At 33.2% G+C, this 19,548-nt stretch overlaps 1 protein-coding gene across 4 annotated transcripts in view; it reads right to left on the bottom strand.

Moving 5' to 3' along the window:
- Nucleotides 1-19,548, bottom strand: part of LIN28B (lin-28 homolog B) — a 138,354-nt gene that overhangs the window by 106,901 nt on the left and 11,905 nt on the right. For 2 of the 4 annotated variants that reach the window (XM_045080264.1, XM_004753424.3), the window contains exons 3-4: nucleotides 15,303-15,557; nucleotides 14,288-14,475 (exon numbers count right to left, since the gene is read on the bottom strand). In XM_045080264.1, coding sequence (XP_044936199.1) covers nucleotides 14,288-14,475; nucleotides 15,303-15,312 — 198 coding nt within the window. In that variant the 5' untranslated portion in view covers nucleotides 15,313-15,557. The remainder of the gene's footprint in view (nucleotides 1-14,287; nucleotides 14,476-15,302; nucleotides 15,558-19,548) is intronic. The other 2 variants (XM_045080262.1, XM_004753422.3) reach the window with 1 other exon arrangement.

The raw sequence follows: 19,548 nt of genomic DNA on the forward strand, positions 1-19,548 counted from the left end.
TGTCTTTCAGAGTTGTGAAAATTTAATGGATGTAGAATGCTTACTACAGTAGTTGGCACAGGCAAGCTCTCTATAAAAGTTACATGATAACTACTGTTATCATTCTGTGTCATTGTTACTGATGTCATGATTACCAACATTGCTTCAATACTGATTGGCCATAGCTGAAGGGCTTTCTTATGTCAGCAGAACAGAAGCATTGGTTGAGGGGAGTCACACCAGTGGCTTTGATTAAATGGCACACAGGATCAATTGGTAGCAAACTGAAGTCTATTCCTGTGCATGCAGCAGTGGGAACTCAGTATCAGCAAGCAGCCAATAAACAAAACAATTTGTTTATCTGGAGGAGGGGTGGACCAGTAGAAATAAATATATGATTGCATTCTAACTATATCTTTAAAGTTATTTTATCGAAAGATTGCTTACACTTACCATTTGTATATTACTTGAAATATGCTCACTATTATATTTTGTATTTGCCTTTTAAGTACATAATATTTAAATTTTTCAAAATATCTTTGGTTCGTTCCTTAAAATGTAAGTATTATGTAATACTTGCTTATACATTTATCATTTATTGTTACATTTATCATCTGTCAGATATAAATTAAGACTTCTAAAATCCTTGTTAGGCTAATTGTGAGATCCCATGACCATTCTGCTTAAGTTTTTCAAACCAAGGCCAAGAAATAGAAGAGATTTAAAAAATGCATGTGGAGCTAAGTAAGGGATTGCCCTTTAAGATGAGGAAATGCTAGCAGAAATCTCTCCAGTACAATGGAAGAAATTTGGACTCTTCAGCAATCTTACACTATAGTTTATAGTATTTACCCCCACGTATCTGCAGTTTTTACTCATCTTGGGGAGGAGGAAGAGATTTTTTGAACAATCTCTTGAAGGAAGCAAATAATTACAATTCTAGATCCATCAATAACAACTTATTTTCACTCTTGGCCTATTTTATAATTCAATTTGTGGATTTAAAAGTCCTCCTCTACGCAAAAATATGTTACACACAAAAATATTATTTTTAAGTTTGCCTAGGTGGCTCAGTCAGTTAAGCATCTGACACAGAGTAAAATAGTTCATACATACTTTCTTTAGAAATTTAGGTAAATGCTACAAATATCAGTTAAGTGTTTAGAAACGTTAAAATTACCGAGCCATCCACTGCTTTTGTTTATGACTCATCCTTCTCCATGTTAGGAACATCACTGGCAGCAGCCATTAGATAAGGTACAAAAGATTTAACCGAAGCTAAGTAAATAGAGGAAAAGTGGTGAAGGACTAGGCGGGACTTTGCTAATGCCTAAAGGAACAAAGTAGACTTCTTTTTCAGTAACAACAGTAATATTTAGTGTACCAAAAACGAATTTTGAATTAACTTAGAATAAATCTGAAAAACTCCTATATCTATTATTAACATTTTCTCAACCATACTCTTCTCTAAGGGATGATACTTCTGCTAAAGACAGACACTTTGTGCTGAGTGATTGCTTTTTTCCTGGTATCTCTAGAGTGAGGGCCTCAGGCTTCCTTCCGAAGGGGCAAGAGGAGGGGGAGGGGAAACAGGGCAGAAGGAGACTAACTGGAGTCCAGTTAGGGCCTTCATCATTCCTAGTAGCAGATCAAAGGATAATGTTAGGACAGGGAATACTTTGGGAATATCATAGTGCTTTAATAATCCGAGTAATTTCTTTCTCCAATTTACAGCTAAAAATTTTTTAAATGTAAGCTAAAGCAATTAACTCTCCTGTCTTAAAATCTTACTCTGAAAACATTTTTCTTTTTAGTTTTTCATATAATGTTCAATGACTCACTAGTGGAATAGAATACCCAGCACTCATCATATCACGTGCCCTCCTTAATGCCCATTACCCAGTCACTCCATCTACCGCAACTTACCTCCCTTTCCACAGCCCTCAGACTGTGAAAACATTTTCCAATATTTTATGAGATTTTTCAAAACTCATTCAGATTTTGTTATTCTGAGTAACTGAATGTATGTCAAACATTGAATCTCATAGGAAATTCTAGACTACCTTTACCCATATTAATGGTTTAATAGTGACCAGATATTTTTTTTTTAAAGTAATGGCAGAAAGGATGGGAAAGTGGTCAACACCTAACAAGGCAAGTCCCCAAATGTTATCTCTTAACAGTTTTAAAAATCAGAATGTCTTTACAAAAATAAACATGAAAACCCTAAGATAAAGAATATGTACTGAAACAAATGTTCATGTTTCTTGGCCTGTCATTCATTGCAACTATTTAAACAATTATTTCCCATTTATTATGAAGTTCATTTTAGGAGAAAGAAAATCTAGAAATTAAATCATTCATGAACTGGATAGTCAGAATAACCCACCATGAAAATGAGTAGCAATATCCCAAATGATATTACCTCCACAAATGAGCCTTATACTTTTGAACACACATGAAGTCACTTAAAGTCATCCAAATTCATTATAAAAATTATTTTCTCTGTGCAAGTTTAAAAAAACTTTGCAGAAAAAAAACAGTTATAAAAGAAAATCACTCAACGTTTCACCTACATATATTAAAATTTGTTTGAGGCAGGAGAAAAAAAGCATAGAACACATACCAAAAAATCCCAGTAGCATTTTTTTAAAGTAGGCTTTTGTTTGTTAATATTTTTATTTTAAACTTACAGTGACACTAAGATGCTAGATTATTTCAACAATAAATATCAATACTAGATTTAAATACTTAATAATAGCCTTGATGTTCTAGGAATAACTTGCTACCTAAATGAATATAAAGTAAGACCACAGAATTTAAAGATTTGGTATCCTAAGCCTTTCCCAAAAGCAAAATTTTAGTGATAATTTAAACATTAAATAAAATGTCAATAAATATTTATATTAATTAATTAAACAGAAACTGAAATATTCTGTTGTAAAACACATGTAAAATAAATCACTTGCTATAAATTTTAATGTCAAGAAAGCATGGACCAGCACATTAATTACAGACTTCATACCAGATCCTAGTTATTCAAAAGCTGATATGTCTACTTTCATTAATAGAAACTTAGGAAATTTTTCTATATATCAACAAATTTTTCATATTGTGAAATCTAATTAATCAAGGAAACTTGATATCAAGGATAACAAATTCATAGGATTAAATATCATTGCTTTTTAAGTTCTGCAAAACTATAAAAATAAAACAACGCTTTTCTATATAAAAACAGTCTGGAACATTTTATTGAAATATAAGATTTGAAATAAAAATGCATCCTAGATTTGAAAATAGTATTGTTCTCAGAAGTCTTTTAAAAGTATTTATGTGCTTGGAAATATCATGTGCTAAAGAACACTATATCTTAGAATCTTTGAAAAGATACTCTTTTAAAACTACCATTATTTCAAATATTTTACTTATTATTTAGTGAGAACTATATGGTTTACTAAAATAGAATTTAAATACTTGAAAAGATAGCTTAAGAGCAAGTTCAAATAACCTTAAAGATTAAATATTTAATGATTCATATTTAATGATTCAATCACCAATTAGAATGAAATATCAACATTTTCCTCAAATTATTTAACTTCATATTAAAATATTTGTCCATTGATATTAATAGCCTAAGAGCTGCATAGTATTTTCTCCCAAACAGCTACCTATAATGCTTATTATTACTGAAAGGTTAGACCAAAGAGGAACAAGAGAAAATGTAACCAATTAATTTCTTCTTATATTTACATGCAATCCTATAGAACATATTTTTCTTTTTTCCTACCAGCAGTTTTTCCTTGCTAAATCATTCCAACCACCATTCCTACTTCCTTTACATTGTTGAGTTCTGAGAAATAAGCCACAATTTAGAAACCCCAAATGATGCTAAAAGAAAAGTAAGTACACCAAATGTAGATAAAAAGAGTAGTATTATTTAAAAAATCTATTTAGTTACCTTTTTTGGGCTTCCTAAAAAAACAACAGCATGTATGTAAACTGAGGTAAAATTGTTTGAAAACAAATATTTTAATGCATAAAACACATGAATTCAATAAATATTTCCATGAATATTTCATACATGCATAAAACTTTGATATCTTATTCATTTTGAGATTCACTTCCATCTTATCTGTAGCTAACCAAAAGGGAAGTCACATGACTTACACAATGAAAGAGAAAGAACAGTTTTCTTTCCTTTCCTTTCTACAGGAAGAAACAAAAGCTCAGTATTAGTTATCCAAGGCCAATGGGTGGGGCCTGCAAGCCAAAAAGCTGTAATGGATTGAGGTTAATCTTAATGGGGGCCCACTCGAACCTTCTGAAAGCATCAAAAATGTGAAAACGGCAACCAAAGCTTACAGAAAATAAGAAGCATTTAATGTAAGTTAGTTTTCACATCTACAAAGTTCTATAGGGACCTAATTCAGTTTATAAACAATGTTGCTGCTTTTGTTGGGATAAAATCACCTAACTGTGATTCCCTTACAGATACACACACCATCCCCCACCAGCACACAGATACTTCACAAGCTTCTTGAATAAATAGGAGTATCCAATGTCCAGGGTGATGGGTGGTCCTGAGGTCCTGAACCAGAGCTGTATACTTTTAAGGGATGCTGAGATAAGAACAAAGTGTTTTGTGTTTGTTTAAACCTGGCTCTATATTTAAAGTCTTCACACCATTACTGATACAGTTCATAAACTTGTACTCTAATTGATTCAAGCAAATTTTAACTGTCAGCATAAATACTGGAAATTAAACATATCAAAACAAAATAAATACTTTGAGACTTATTATAGATCTGATTGAAATTAACTAATTCAGTTTACTTAAAAGTAATCACCACATTTCAAAGCTGTAAATTCTCAACCCAAGATAGAATATCGTTATCATCCCATTTTCACTACCAACAGGGTATTTTTATAATACCTTATGAAATAGCATGTATTTAAATAAAATTATATACACCAAGTAAGTTGAAATGCAATGAAAAACTTCTAAATTAGTGAAATCAACCCATGCTGAGTCACAATCAAGCATCAACTACTATGCCCATTTTTATACACCAGGCTTTATTATAAGTCTAATAGAAAGAGATTTTTTACAGAGCAGAAAGGCAGGATTTACAAGTGGCCCAAGGAAAAGATAAGCAATGAATAGTTCTGACCCCAGCTTCTCTGGCTTGATCAAGTGGGTCTGCAACCTGAGCCAAAGGGCGCAAATTCCTCACCATTCAAAATTCTTCAATGGCATGGGGGAGGAAACATTGAAAGGGGCAAACGTGCAAATCCAACTGTCCTTAGATTTAGTATTCAACTAAAAATTTTAATTAGAGAGTTAAGTAAATGAGCTCAATACTGTGTGATTAAACTTGGGATTCATAGATTAACCAGTCCTTAAAAAAAGGAAGCTTTATTTACTTATTAAAAATGAAAAAAAAATTACTCATTTATCTTCTTAAATGTGTGACTTAAACAGAACTGTGTTAGGTATGTATCTCTGACATAATTTAATCTATTTAAGGAAGTTGTTGATAGTGGAATTAGTTTCCAAGTACCAGTGTTTCCATATCATAAGCAAAATGATGTATTATTAAAGTCAGACTTTGGTAAAACAGTTGAAAGAATTCATTTCAAGCTCCACAATATATCAAAGATCCATTAAGTTTTTAAAGCAATAGGTAGAACCTGTGTTGTCAGACTTCTGTTACAAACTGAACTAAGGATAAAGAATTCCCCTGAATGAAGAAAATGTTAAGATAAAAGAATTTAGGCATTATAGTATCTGGGAATATTCTAGCTACTTACTATCAGTAATAGTCTAGGCAACTGCTTACAAAGCCTAAGGAAATAAATGGTCATGAAGAAATCATGGCCAGAGTAAAGTTAATTTGAATTTTACATAGAGCCTTTAGATAATACAGCACAATAAAACTGAACAAAAATCTTTAAGTTTTGAGCAAAATTAGAAGATTTTGAAATAAATGCCAACTTAAGACTAACAAAGTAATAAATTAAAGTGGGTTTTGATTTTAAAAAGTGGACTGTTAATAACAAAATGTTAAAGCAGCTAGTAAAAGTTGTGTGTTATTAATAACACAGTAAAATGATTCTAAACATTGGTAAAAAAAAGTTCCTACATAAGAAATCTGAAAACTATGTATTTTAAGACTGATAAGAAATCACTGTATTTAGCTCAAAATTTGAAAGCTAACATTTATTATTTTATCATAGTTGACCCCAATTTAAATGGGTAGAAGCTGCATAACTAGGTTTCATAAAAAAGTGAATGGTTCATGGGAAAAATGATCCACTGCTTTTATACCTTGTATGAAAAGAATGAGAATTGGAAAAATCTTATTAAAAAGTTTGCTAGAAAGAAGAAAATAATATGTAGCAAACTGGAGAGCAGAAATCTTAATCTTTATCACCCCACAGTGCTTTACAACTACTATGTGATCAATAAAAAAATACTTGAATAAATATAGTACCAGAAATTTTTCTAGAGTAACAATTTTCTTACAAGTTAGTACTTTTACACAGTAAACCATCTTGTCAATTAACACCTCTTAAGATTGTTTACTCAGTGAGATAGAAATTCATTAAATTTCTAACAAGAAATATGAGTATCAGCAAGCCTTATTATGCCCTTTAAGTAGGCAATGAGTTTACATTGCATGAAAAAGTACCATAAGGATAAATGAAATCAACACAGAAGACCAGTGAAATGCATACTAATTAATCTTACTTTCACAAACATAGAAACTACTAGTAAAAAAAGCAAGCAGATAACTCTGAGAAAAACAACAACAAAAAAAATCAAAATCAAGTGTGGGCTGGATTTGATAAAGGATACTGAATTGTAGTTTATGTCTAAGGTGATAAAGTTAAAAAGGCCGGGTCAATTAACCAGTTACTATGACATATCAATAATCATATAGAACAACTAAACTTCTTGTCTTCAAGGGTGAATGACTATAAAGAGACACAAGGGAACTTTTGGGGGAGATGAAATGTTCCGTATCATGACTGTGGTGGTGGTTCATAATTTGTCAAAACTCATCTAACTGAAACTTTATGTTAGAGAATTTCATTCTATATAAACTGTATCTTAATAAGCAGAGAATGCCAAAAATAAATGACATGAGCTTACTTTTAAAAATTTTAACGGTTTACATGATGAGAGTATTAATAAAAATATAGTGCTCAAAATAGAAATTTAAACTAAAACCCGGTATTCTTACATTCTTAAATTATTTTCATGTATACTACCTCAATGAGCCCTTTCCTTAACTCTGAAAAATGGGGAGGAAAGATATTAGTGAACACATTTCACCTATAGGAACACTGAAGCTCAAAAAAAGTAACTAGCCAAAACTAAGAAAACCACCAAGTGGCAGAGCCAAATCCAAACTTCCATTTCTGATCCTTTATCCCTTAGTCTACTGCACTACCACTTCTTAGTAATATTAACTATGTACAACAAACATCACTGAGTGCTTACTATCTCTCAGGCTCAGTGCTAAATGCTTTACATGTGTAATAACATTTAATCCTCATAATAACCCTATACAAAAGTGGTTACTGTTTTGTCCCCTCCCTTTATGAGACCCTAGACACTGACAAGATAACTCACTTCCTCTACAAACAATGAACTGGAATTTGAATACTGATCCATTTGACCAGAAGCTATGCCACTATATAGTACCTCACAAAGATTAAATACTTAGTTATACAGCAAAAGGTATTAAATTGTCATAGCAGGTCTATTTAAAATAATACTTTTTCTTTAGCTTATACTTAAGGATATACAAACTGGATATGTACAACTTAATACTCATATAAAATCTCATGATAAAACAAACTATTAAAACAACCTGTATAACTAATTCATTTCCAAGTCTCAATTTATATCCTGTATTTTAAACAATATTAAACACTATGACATAAAATTATAATAAAATGCTTGTAATTCACTATAATGGAAATTAAGCTGTTAACATTATATAACACATTCTCCCAATTTTAAAGAGACCACATTAAAGAAGATATCAATTTAATTTTCTACTATGAATATATGCCACTGAACATAACTTATCTGTGATTTTATTGTGACTAGGTTACATTTTAGTTTATTTATTAAACACAGACTTGCTATACAACTTTTATGACAGCCTCAAAAGTTAGGTATTAATGATTCCAATTTGCTGCTGGTTATAAAAAGATAAGACAAAACTAAATCTATCAAATGTCTATAAATCTTAGGTTAGACGGCATTTCCAAATTGTCAAATATTTAGACACTGGGGGGTTCTGTAATTTTCAGATAATTTTCCAATTTGTTACTAGATGGAAAATAAGACAATCCTGATATATCAAAATGCAATATAACAAATAGTTTTGTTACTCATTCAATAGAAGTACTCATTAAAAGATAATTTCTAAATGTACCCCACTGATCTACAATATATTTTCTTGAATATGTTACTGTTAACTTTTCAGTATTAGAAACTGTTATAATCAAATTATTTTAGAGAAGAATATAAACCATTTAAGTTTCTTATGTACTGTATATGTTACAATGTCATAACCTATAGTAACTGTATGTTGAACAAGCTGTATTTCTTATTACTTAAAATTCAGTGAGAAATATCTCAAGATATAATTATAGAATTGATAATAATTTAAAAACTCTATTTCATATGTAGTTCCAAATCAATACAAAAGAATATCATATTTAAATATATTTCCAGTTTAATTAATCAGAAATAACCTCACTTTATTTGTTTAGGTTATACTTGGATTAGAAATAAAAACCCAGCACACCATATTTTTAACTAGTAACTTTTAGGTTAATCACAATACCAAAAGAACTACTCAGTTAAGATATATAAAACTATCTGTAATTTCTGAACAGAAAGAATTCTGGCAAGTTTAAATAATAGGGCTTTCTTGCTGCCCCAGAGCAACAAAATTTACAATGATCTCACTTTTTATCCACCATGTTGAATGTAGGCAACAAAAGAAGTTTTTAACTTCCTATGAAACCCAAGAACTCTAAGATTCTGTTAAAGGTATGTTAAAGTTGTTATGCTAAATACTTGTAAGTGGTTTCTCACATATTTGTTTAAAAAACAATTCTTTGATTTATTGCCTTAATTTTTTGTGAATAGTCTTTAAAAAAAAGAAAAATAAAAAATAAGAGGAAAATACAATCATCTTTACTCATTTTTTTACTGAAGTACAATTAATATGCATCAATAGTCTTTAACATGAGGAAGACTATTTTAAACATGTGGTCAATTCACACTTCATGTTTAAATTGAATTAGGATAAAAATATCTTTTAGAAGTAAACAAAAACAAAACAAAAAAAGTGTCTTGAAAATGGACCAGCATTTGAAAATCAGAAAGTACCTAATATCTTTTAAAACAATAAAAGTCATAAAATTTTGATTTAAATGTCTTTACATGTAATTTTCTAATTAAATAGCTTTAAAGCATTTCATTTAGGATTCTTCCAAATTGGTTAACTCAGCAAATCATCTTGAAAATTTGGTAGTTTTAGGAACCACTTTCAAAACATTAAAATGTGTAACTCACTAACAAATGAGCTGTAACTGCTAAGTGGTATTTTTATAATTGCTAAGATTTTGCTTTATCTAAATAGTTTTTGACACTGACATTTTCAACAGCCCCAAGAATAATAATAACCACAATTATTTTCCATGTGAAAAATGTTTTCATGCTAACCTATGATAAAAATAAAGATGGCTAATAAATTGGTAATGAAATATTATGAAAAAAATCATTAAACAAGAACATACTGGTATAAATCTGTTTTCATAAATTGCCTAATTAATAACCACTGAGACATGAACTGTCTGCTACATCAACTGAACTGTGTATAATACATAAAATTTTCATATATTTAAAAATTATTTATCTCGAAAAGTTTTCATATCCTATACTGTTAATAAAAATGCTTTAAATTTATCTCAGTTATACCAATTATTGTTATTTCTTCTATTTCCATCGCTTTGAGATATTTTCTGAGCAAAGTAATAAAAGGAACATAAAAAATATAAATCGTTGTAACACAGACATTTGTGTTTTTCATTAAGATCAAAGTATAAGTCAGAAATAAAGAGCATAAGAAGAAAACATCAATACGTGGAAGGTAAATTAAGAATTCAAAACCAAATTATTAATAAATATTTAAGCCTAATCAAGTAATGGTAGCTAAATTATAGACATTTTGAAATTACACTTTTCTCTCCAGAAAAAAAAAATTCTTATGTACGCAGTGAAATAAATGAAATACATTTATGTTAAGAATTCTTTATACCATAGTGACGGCAAAGAATAACAGATATATAACTGAAAAAGCAAGAAAATATTATTATGCAAATGAGCTGAAGAGAGGAAAATAAAGAGAATGGATTCTGCACCCCACCCCCAACAAAATAAGATTTACTTTTTCTTATTAGGTAAGAAAATGACTTTTGGAAATAAATACCAAATTTTATGTAAAGAAAAACTTACATGATAATAAACATCAATAAGTAGTTATTAGGGAACACTGCCCTACTCCAAAAAGATCTAACTTTACCATGTGAGTCACCTAAACTATCATTAAATATTTAAGTTCTGTCAAAGTTTATAATATTTCAAAAGGTTGTAAGAGACCTCTCCAGGTAATTTAAACATGTTATCCCACAATCTAACTGTGGATGCAATTTCTTTGAACTTATCAGTAACGATAAACTAAAAGAAATATTAATTATTAGCACTTACAAAATAATTGTACTCTCACTAACAAAATTACCTTAGTAGCAACCTAGACTTACAAATCTGTACTAACCATGTATGTATATTCTTAATTAAATTAAGAGACAAAACTCTGTGCTTTGCACTGGACTCTCAAGTAAGAAATTCCTACAAACATACCCTATTTACAAACTAAATCATCATCAAGATTTTCCAGTTTTAATTATTAAATATTTTAAGGAACAACTAAAAAACAATAAGCTGTACTCAGCTTATTGTTAAATTTCAAAAACATAGTATTTATATATTCTTGTAAGTTTTTAAAAGTATTATTAAATGCTATCAAGTTTCCAAATTAATGTGTGTCAAAATACACATATTACCAGCCCATAATCATATGATCATTTAAACCACAAGTTAATATTAGGAAGTCAAATGAGACTGTCATTTTTAAACTACCAATGGTCACATAACATTCTCAAATAGCAGAATCTCTCTGCATTTATCAAAAAGTCTAAAGATAAAGAAAAGTACAGCACCCAAGTCATGTTTATTTTTGAGATGTTGGTGACACTACAGAGACTAGAAGAAAATGTGACTGTATTCTTGCCAACACATTTTAAATAGAATTACGTTAACTATGAATGTACAGCTCTATTTTAAAACTACACATGCATGTATTCTCCTCATTTCATAGCAACTAAATTCTTTGCAGTAGAGATTTTTTTTGTTATTCCTGTTTATTTTTATGTATTTTATTTATTTATTATTGAAGTATATGTAGTCAATATTTTTTAAAGGAAAAAAAATTCCTGGGAGCCATGGCATGAAGTTTTAAATATTATGTCAAACTAAATCATTGTTTATTTCCCCAAATATATACAATTAAAAATGTTTCATAATACTTAAAAAATACCTAGTGATACATGTATTTCTAAAGACTAAAAAAAAAACAACCCCAAAACTATTCCATGTACTTAAAATAATGAGTAGATATTGGTCCAGTTGAGCATTTAAAATTCCTAATTACCAACAATGGTTATTCTTTCATAACAAAATAGTATATAGACATAATGGAGGAAAATCTAATTTTAATTATACATTAAACATAATATGTGTTCCAAAATTCTCATACAGTAAAAATGGCAGTAAAATAGTGATTTGAAAAGTATTTTAAAAACTTTTGTTAAATGGTCCTGAGCTGTAACCTGATTGTGTAAGTGATGCTGACATCATGCCTGCAGACATCATTTATAAACATCTAATTATTACAATTGCTTGGCTAAAATCTGTAGGATTCCTGCCTTGTTCAAAACAATTTTTCATATGATTTATATGCAATTTATATGAGTCTCAATATAAGAGAAACTCCTCTACCAAGGCATCTAAATCAATAAGAAAAAAAAAAAAGCAACTGAAAACTACATAATTTCCCTTTAGGAAAAAAGTGAGATATGTTTCAAAAAACAAACACTGTAGTCATCAAAAAAACTCCTTGAAAAATCATTTTCTAATTTTAATTTAAAGAGTATCACTGCTCTGGTTTTTTACATCACAAAAATTCTAATACTTAAGTTTTATCGACTTTTTTACATACTTCTTCCTAAAAATGTAAGAATACAAATATACACATTTTATGAGAATTTTTCTCATATACCATTTTAATACTGTTTTATTAGTAAATATGTGATTTGTAACATAAGATTAAAGGAAGTTTAATATTAATAACCAACATCTGTACTCTAGAAACTCTACACTATCTGTAAATAAAACTTTTCCAGCAATATATTATTTCATAATTCAGTGGGTACACTTGAGTTTAGCAACATATAACCATTAAACAGCTTAAATTTGGATTAATTGTGGTTCTAAAGATTAATGCTGGTTAATGAAATGTCTAATATTTGAATGTATTAAAAGGTAAACACAGGAAACCAAATTATAACAAGGTGTGATCAAAGAAGAAAAGGGCTATTCTTTTTCATTCATCTATAAAACAAATTTATGAGATCGTAAAGAACAATTTAACAACCTCAAGAAGGTTCAAAGTGGGGAAAGCCAGAGCCTGAGAGAAAATGGATTTGTCAATGATTTCAGTCATTCAGTATAGGGAGGGAAAAAAAGCAGAAAATGTAGGTTCATTTTACAATAAAGTAGGGGGCATAAAATCCAGTAGCCTGTCTATGGACTTCTATTTATATGTTTAAACCTTGTTTCAATTCACAGATTATGCTGATCCTTCCACATGTAAACAGCCAATATTGATGGCAAGGCCCTTAGGAAAGGAAAACACACACCACACAGCAAGGTCAGGAAGCTACCAACCACCACAGGACAACAGATCAAAACAGAATGGTTTCATATGTTTCTATTGTTTATATACTTAATTTGAAGATGATATTCCTTGGGGAGTATAGGAGGTTGTAAATATTACCAGGAACATGCAACACAGTATCAAATAAAATATATACTTTTCATGCAAATACACTAAGTATTTCTTGCATGTATCTGTCAACCTGTAGTATTGAGAGCATTTCATTCAATTTTTTAAACTTAAATGTCAAGCCAAAATAAACCTCTTTGGTCTTAAATCCCTTTATTCCTAAGAATTCCTTACAGAGAATTACCTTCTTTCAATGAAATAATCAAGCTCACAGATTGTAATTTTTTTTCTTTTTACTAGATTAAGCAATAGAGGAGTGAAAATGGAAGAGGCATTAATTCACTTGTTTCCAGGTTAAAATTTTGAAAATGATAAGCAATGACATTCTGTTTGGTATTTAAGCATTTTACAAAATTACAACATGATATAAGCAATGGTGGAAATTTATTCAAAGTAGCAGAGGAGAACATTTTAAATATACAAACTAGAGCCACAGCTGGCCACATGTTTTTTGAGTTCAGTTTCTTAAAGAGACAGGATCCTTGGACCTATGCCCTAAAAGGGAGCACATTTCCAAAATACCTGATTACCAAACATCTTCTCTTGACATTTCTTCAAACCCACAGTAGGCCAACGGTGTTCTATTTTATTTTACTATAAAATCAAATTATTTTTATTTGATTCTACAAATGACTCTCCGGGAAGCAGAAACAAATAAATAGAGGAAGCTACTGCGACTAAAGATACCAAAAGTAAGGGAATCCAGAGATTTCCTATAATAGCAATGTTTTTAAACTTAAAATGATCACTGTCTCTTCATTCATTTCCCCACTCGTTCACTCTGCCTAGGCAACAGAGTATATTGTAACCGGTAACACCGGAAGCCACGCTACAGCAGTTTCGCTGTCGAATGAAGAGGGGAACTTCCTAATAATGTCAACCAGCACCATAGCAATGAAATTTCAAAGACTTCATTTTCTGATTAGTAAAAGATACACAGTAAGGGGTCCGTACACATACCCTAAAAACCGAATTAACTCAGGATAGTAAGGAAGATTTCCTTTTTCAGTGTATGTCCATTGACAAACCTACTGACCAACTCCAGCACATGGAAAAAAAGAGAAAGGAGGGGTGGTTAAAGAAGTTTGGCTTACTTGGTGCACAAACACATCGACTGGAATTTCCAAGGGGCTTCCCTCTCGGTTTATCATGGAGATGAATCCAAATCCCATCCGCACATTGAACCACTTACAGTGGCCAGTTCCGTGCAGAACCTGGGATTCTTCCTCTGCCTGCTCCGGCAGCTTCCCGGGCTCTTCTCCACCACCTTTGCTTGCCCCGCCTGAGTATAACAGGACAAAAAGAGTCAGTTAGACTGGACTCCCAAACTGTTCACTGAAAGAGAGAGGGAAAAAAACAAACAAACCTGATTGGGGCATGGGGGTTAGAAATAGAAACAAAAAATGGTTGATTCTTTTTTTCTACAGAAAATATTTAAAAGGAAAGGGTTAAAAGGGGGAAGCGGGGGAGGCGGGAGCCACACTGTTCTATCGATCACATCAACTTCCACTTTTCTGTACATACGTGTACTTTTTCATTTAACTCCATTTTCCAGCCACATATTACAGTACAGCATGGGATATTTTACTTGCATATTGCTGATTTAACACTGATCCCATTTACAAAGAGAAATTTTCAGCGAAACTATTCTCTCCTGAGGGCACGAGGAGGAAAGAGAAATCCTGAAGATGGTTACAACTAGTTAGTGCACATGCGGCAGCAGCGAATCCAGGGTTATTTGCACTGTGCATTCCCCTCCCCCCAACAACTTTCAATTAAAGTTGGGGTGGAATGGGGGAGGGGGCAGGTGTATAAAAGTTTTCTTGGGCTCACTAACTGAAACTGCGCTTAATCACACTCAAACAATTCAAACAATAGCCCACTGAAAGCTTTTCAAGTTGTGAATCAGTGTGGGCGGTACAAAACATTTTTGGAGATCTATAACAATAGGTTGCAGAAAGCCCCATTGCGCAATGGGGAGCGGGGGGTAATGCCCAGTATTGGGGTAAAAGGGGAAGGGGGGGACGGGCAAAGAAGGGTGGGAAAGGGGGAGGGTGGAGAGAAAGGAAGAGAGAAAATCACAGTAAAACAATAGAAAAGAAAATTAACCTTCGGCCATGTTGCCCCACGGGCCCTCAGCTCCAAACTCGTGAGATGAAAAGTTTCCCTTTGGAACGGAGTGATCTTCTGCATCAATCTAACATCTTGATTTTGTGCGATCACAAATTTAGCTCGCATGGTCTAATGTGCTTTCCCTCTTTTGATTTTTTTCTCTTCTCTCTCCAGTTTCTGGCCCCCTGAGCCACGTGACTTTGTCAATTACATGCTTTCTTGCTACTAATTTCACCTCGGATCCTTAAGGGGCTGGCAAGAGGAAGAGATAACCAATCGCCATTTCATCTATGCTGACATCAAAATAATTTATGAATGAACATGAAAAACTCAAACATGTTATCTTAAAGAGAATTTGAGACTCTTCTTTACGATAAATCAGAATGCTGATTTCGTGCTCTTACTTAAACACAATAGAGGGTTCCTATGAATCGTCGATTTAGAAAAACGGCAGTCATATATGTGCACACGCGTGCCTTACACACAAGCCTGTCTAAATAACCTCATTTAGGGGGAAAAAGCCATTTAAGTAAAGCAACCGATGTTACGCTTTATTTTCCCCCCTAAGAAGTCAGCTGTTCCATAGGAGTAAACCTGCCCAGAGTGCAAATTTCATATTTAATTCAATTCTTAGAGAAAAATATATAATTTACAAACGATCTCATTAAACCTAATTACATCTCCACGAAACTTTGGATAATAGTAACATACACATACAATAAGACGAAAGCGTACAATTACCTGATCGTGCCCAGAAATTTTTTTCAAATTTTAAAATAAGACCCTACCGGAAAAATCGCTAGCACCTTCACGTACTCAAATTACGTTTAGGTTTATCATTTCTGAACATTTTGAAGGGGGAATTGTACTTCACAGGTTTCTCCGCCATCTCTTTCCGGGGGAGGAGATGTGATTAATGACTTCCTAAATAACAGACCAGTTTTCCAGCCTAACATAGAGTGAACCTCAATCAGCGGCAATTGTTCCCCAAGAGCAAGACGACGTAGGGCAGGGAGGGGGAGGGGAGCGCCAGGCAGGGGAGGTGAAGAGGAGCCGCCAGCACAGGCGGCTGCAGAGCCAGAGAATGAGGTGGGGGAGGGAAAAAAAAAATCGGTGGCAGGCGGGGGGAGGGGAAAGGAAAGAGGGCAAGTGGGAGAAAAAAGGTAAATTCATATCATATTGATTGGACCCTGACATTTAAAAAGTCCACTACCAATGGACAGACGAGTCAAATAAACGAAAATGTAATAACGGATTAGGCTCCCACTGTCCCTTCTCTGGCCTGGCCCCAGTTTCAAAATGCTTATCTTTTACCTTTCAAATTGATTCAAACGATCGTTCATTACTAGATGCTGACTCCAATATTACCGCCCTCATCGAATACAATAAATATTATGGATCAACTAGAAATGCTTTACTTCCTTTAAAATATAAAATACAACTCGCTTTTGAAACCTTAAAAAGCCCCACCACTCTTTCCCCTACCATACCCCCCATTTTCTTAAACAAGCAGTTTACGGAGAAACTGTACAGATACCACTTCCCTTGGGCAAAGCTACTGAGTTGACCCTCCCCCACCTTACCCGCAATCCCCCTCCTGGCTCTTCAAACATGACTACACTCCTAACTCCAGCCACTGTTTCTCACAAACTAAAATGTGGGGATTCTGAATCTAAAAGCATTTGAAAACCCACAAAATGCACCTATTTACACCTCGTCCCCATATTAAATAACTAAATATAAATTCATACTAATTGGTTCAGAACTGAAATAAATGGGGGCATGTAAATATGTTTTTTTCAGCCTTTTTTGGTAAAAGGCATCAATCAAGACTGATCAATTTGGAAAGATTTTTCATGTTTATTTCTTTTGTTGCTTCCCAGAAAAGGAGGTAAAGCTTTCTCATTTATTTACTTTGGGGAGAATAACCATGTTCTAGCTGGTAGGGAGGGAAGCAAAAATGTAAAAACCCAAATGATTTTGCAAGAGTAACAAAAGTGCTCAAAAAATTATTTGCTAACAAAACATTTTTAGGCATTAATTACACTGACCTACAATGAAGTAACTTTAACAATGGCATTTCAGGTTAAACATTTTACATAATATTGAAATATAAAAAAGTAATTTAAAATAAGTTATTTCTTTTTTATATCTTAAATGAGAGAATTGCTTTTAAAAATCAACATCTGATAAAAAAGTTAACATCTGAAAAAATCAACATCTGGTAACAGAAAAACAATCTGAAAAAGTATTCATGGAAATTAAGGGTAAGTGCCATTATTTATTAAAGTAATTATCATAAAATTCATAGACCAGTATAGTCTAGTGTTGTCACCAACACACATTTATGGTAAACAATATTTTATCTGTAAGTTTATTTTTAATTCGAAGATAGTTTAATCATCATAAAAATCAGAAACAATATATAGGTGGAATCTGAAACCCTTGCTAATTGTTAAATTTGATGAGATTCAAACCTATCAATCTATATATGAAAACTGTAAATACCATAACTGAACCACATTGAATGGTATGGTTATGAGAATCAGAGCCCCGCCTGATTGGGGGCCTCCAGTATTAGTGGAATTAAGGTAGGGTTCACTGGACTGGTCACTGGTGTCAGAGGTTATCGACTCATTCATTTCCTGAGAGGGACATCAGCCTTTCAAGTTGTGTAGAAGGCTTTTTCCAACTGGGAACTCTGAGAAATCCTCTAACATTCATTCACAAAGAATTTAAGCCAAATACGTGTACATACCTGGGGGATGGGGAGGAAAGACAGAGGGAGAGAAGAGAAAGAGTAAAAAAGGAAGAGGGGAGCAAATTGGGAAGGGAGTGAAGGAAGGAGACACAGTGAGACAAAAAATATCACTATTTCAGGGACATGGCATTGTCGTTTAAATAGATTCATCTTTTCTGCTGAAGATCCTTTTATAAAACTGACCATAATCTCTTTAAGCTCTAAGAGTGCTTCTTTCACAGAAAATAGTCCTATGAATCTCCTAGAATGCTTTCTAATTTGTCACCTTCCTGAAGTCTTCTGGTTTTAATTTTTTTCTCATTTCCTACTTGTTTTTAGTGCCAGAAAGACCTGTGTTTGACTCAAAACGCATGTTTTGTGAAAGCCAAATCTTTTAGTAGTTTGATTTATCATAGTTCTTTCAAAATGTTTCAAAAATGAGTTCAAGTAGTTACAAAGAATCATCAACACACTGGGGAGAAAATTAAGGAATTAACCTGTCATATGCCTGTTCGTCATCACAACCTAAAATCTCTTCTTCATTTAAAAAAATGAGGTACATATTTTTTTGGATGTTTTCTTTCTTTCCTTTTATTTTTTTTCCTCCCAAAACTCCAAGAGTACAATGCAAGGAGCCTAAAGAGGTGCCAGAGCCACCAAAGTTGCTGTCAACTATAAGCAATGAGTGACTATTCCAGCAGAAACAATGCTTCGGTTCTTCTTAAAACTAGGAGGAGGGGCCGTGGCACTGCGGAGAGCGACTCCACCGGTGCTCTCCTCCCGGCAAATAAGGCCGGGGTCTGCAGCCCCAGCGCTACCTTCGCAGCCGCGAATCTTCCCGCGCAGCTTGCGCCCCAGGGTCGCCAAGACCCCCAGGCCAGCGGATCCGCCCTTTCCCTCCACCGCCCGCCCCAGCAACTTCCTGTGCCCTTTCTCTCCCCAGTCACCTTTCCCTTTATTCATCTCATCCCCACCTCCTCTCCAGAAGTCAAACCATTCCAAAGAGGCTGGTGATTTCTCAATAAAAAGGGCTTTTAATTTTGTCATTTTGTCCCCAAGAACACTAAACAAAAGAAACTCTTGCCTTTACTATTACGCAAGCAACACTTGGCACAATCTTCTTTAACTGCATATGTATGGCACTTATAATTTGGTCCCTTTATCTGTGAGATGTCAGACTGTCTGCTATCTAGGAGAAGTGAAGTCAAAGGGGAGCGCAATCAGAACCCGGGATTGACCACCACCACAACCCCCACTCCCCCATCAAGTCAAACCTAAAATGGAGCTGTCTTCAGACAGAACTCTGGCGCCGTCCTTTCGGGAAGCCGGGAAAATGTGGCAATGCGCCTTTGGAGACTAGGAAAAGACTTATGCAGGGAAGGGGGTGGAGGGGCAGCTAGGGACCATTTTAGGGAACCAACGCTGGAGCCCGGAGTGACGTTTGCTGGCCAAAAGCTGCGCACCCACACGTTGTGCAAACTGTTCCCGATCCCTCCCACTCAC

Source organism: Mustela putorius, unplaced genomic scaffold, assembly GCF_011764305.1.
Source record: "Mustela putorius furo isolate JIRA1106 unplaced genomic scaffold, ASM1176430v1.1 tig00000450_pilon_pilon_pilon, whole genome shotgun sequence".
In the NCBI taxonomy this organism is placed as follows: domain Eukaryota; kingdom Metazoa; phylum Chordata; class Mammalia; order Carnivora; family Mustelidae; genus Mustela; species Mustela putorius.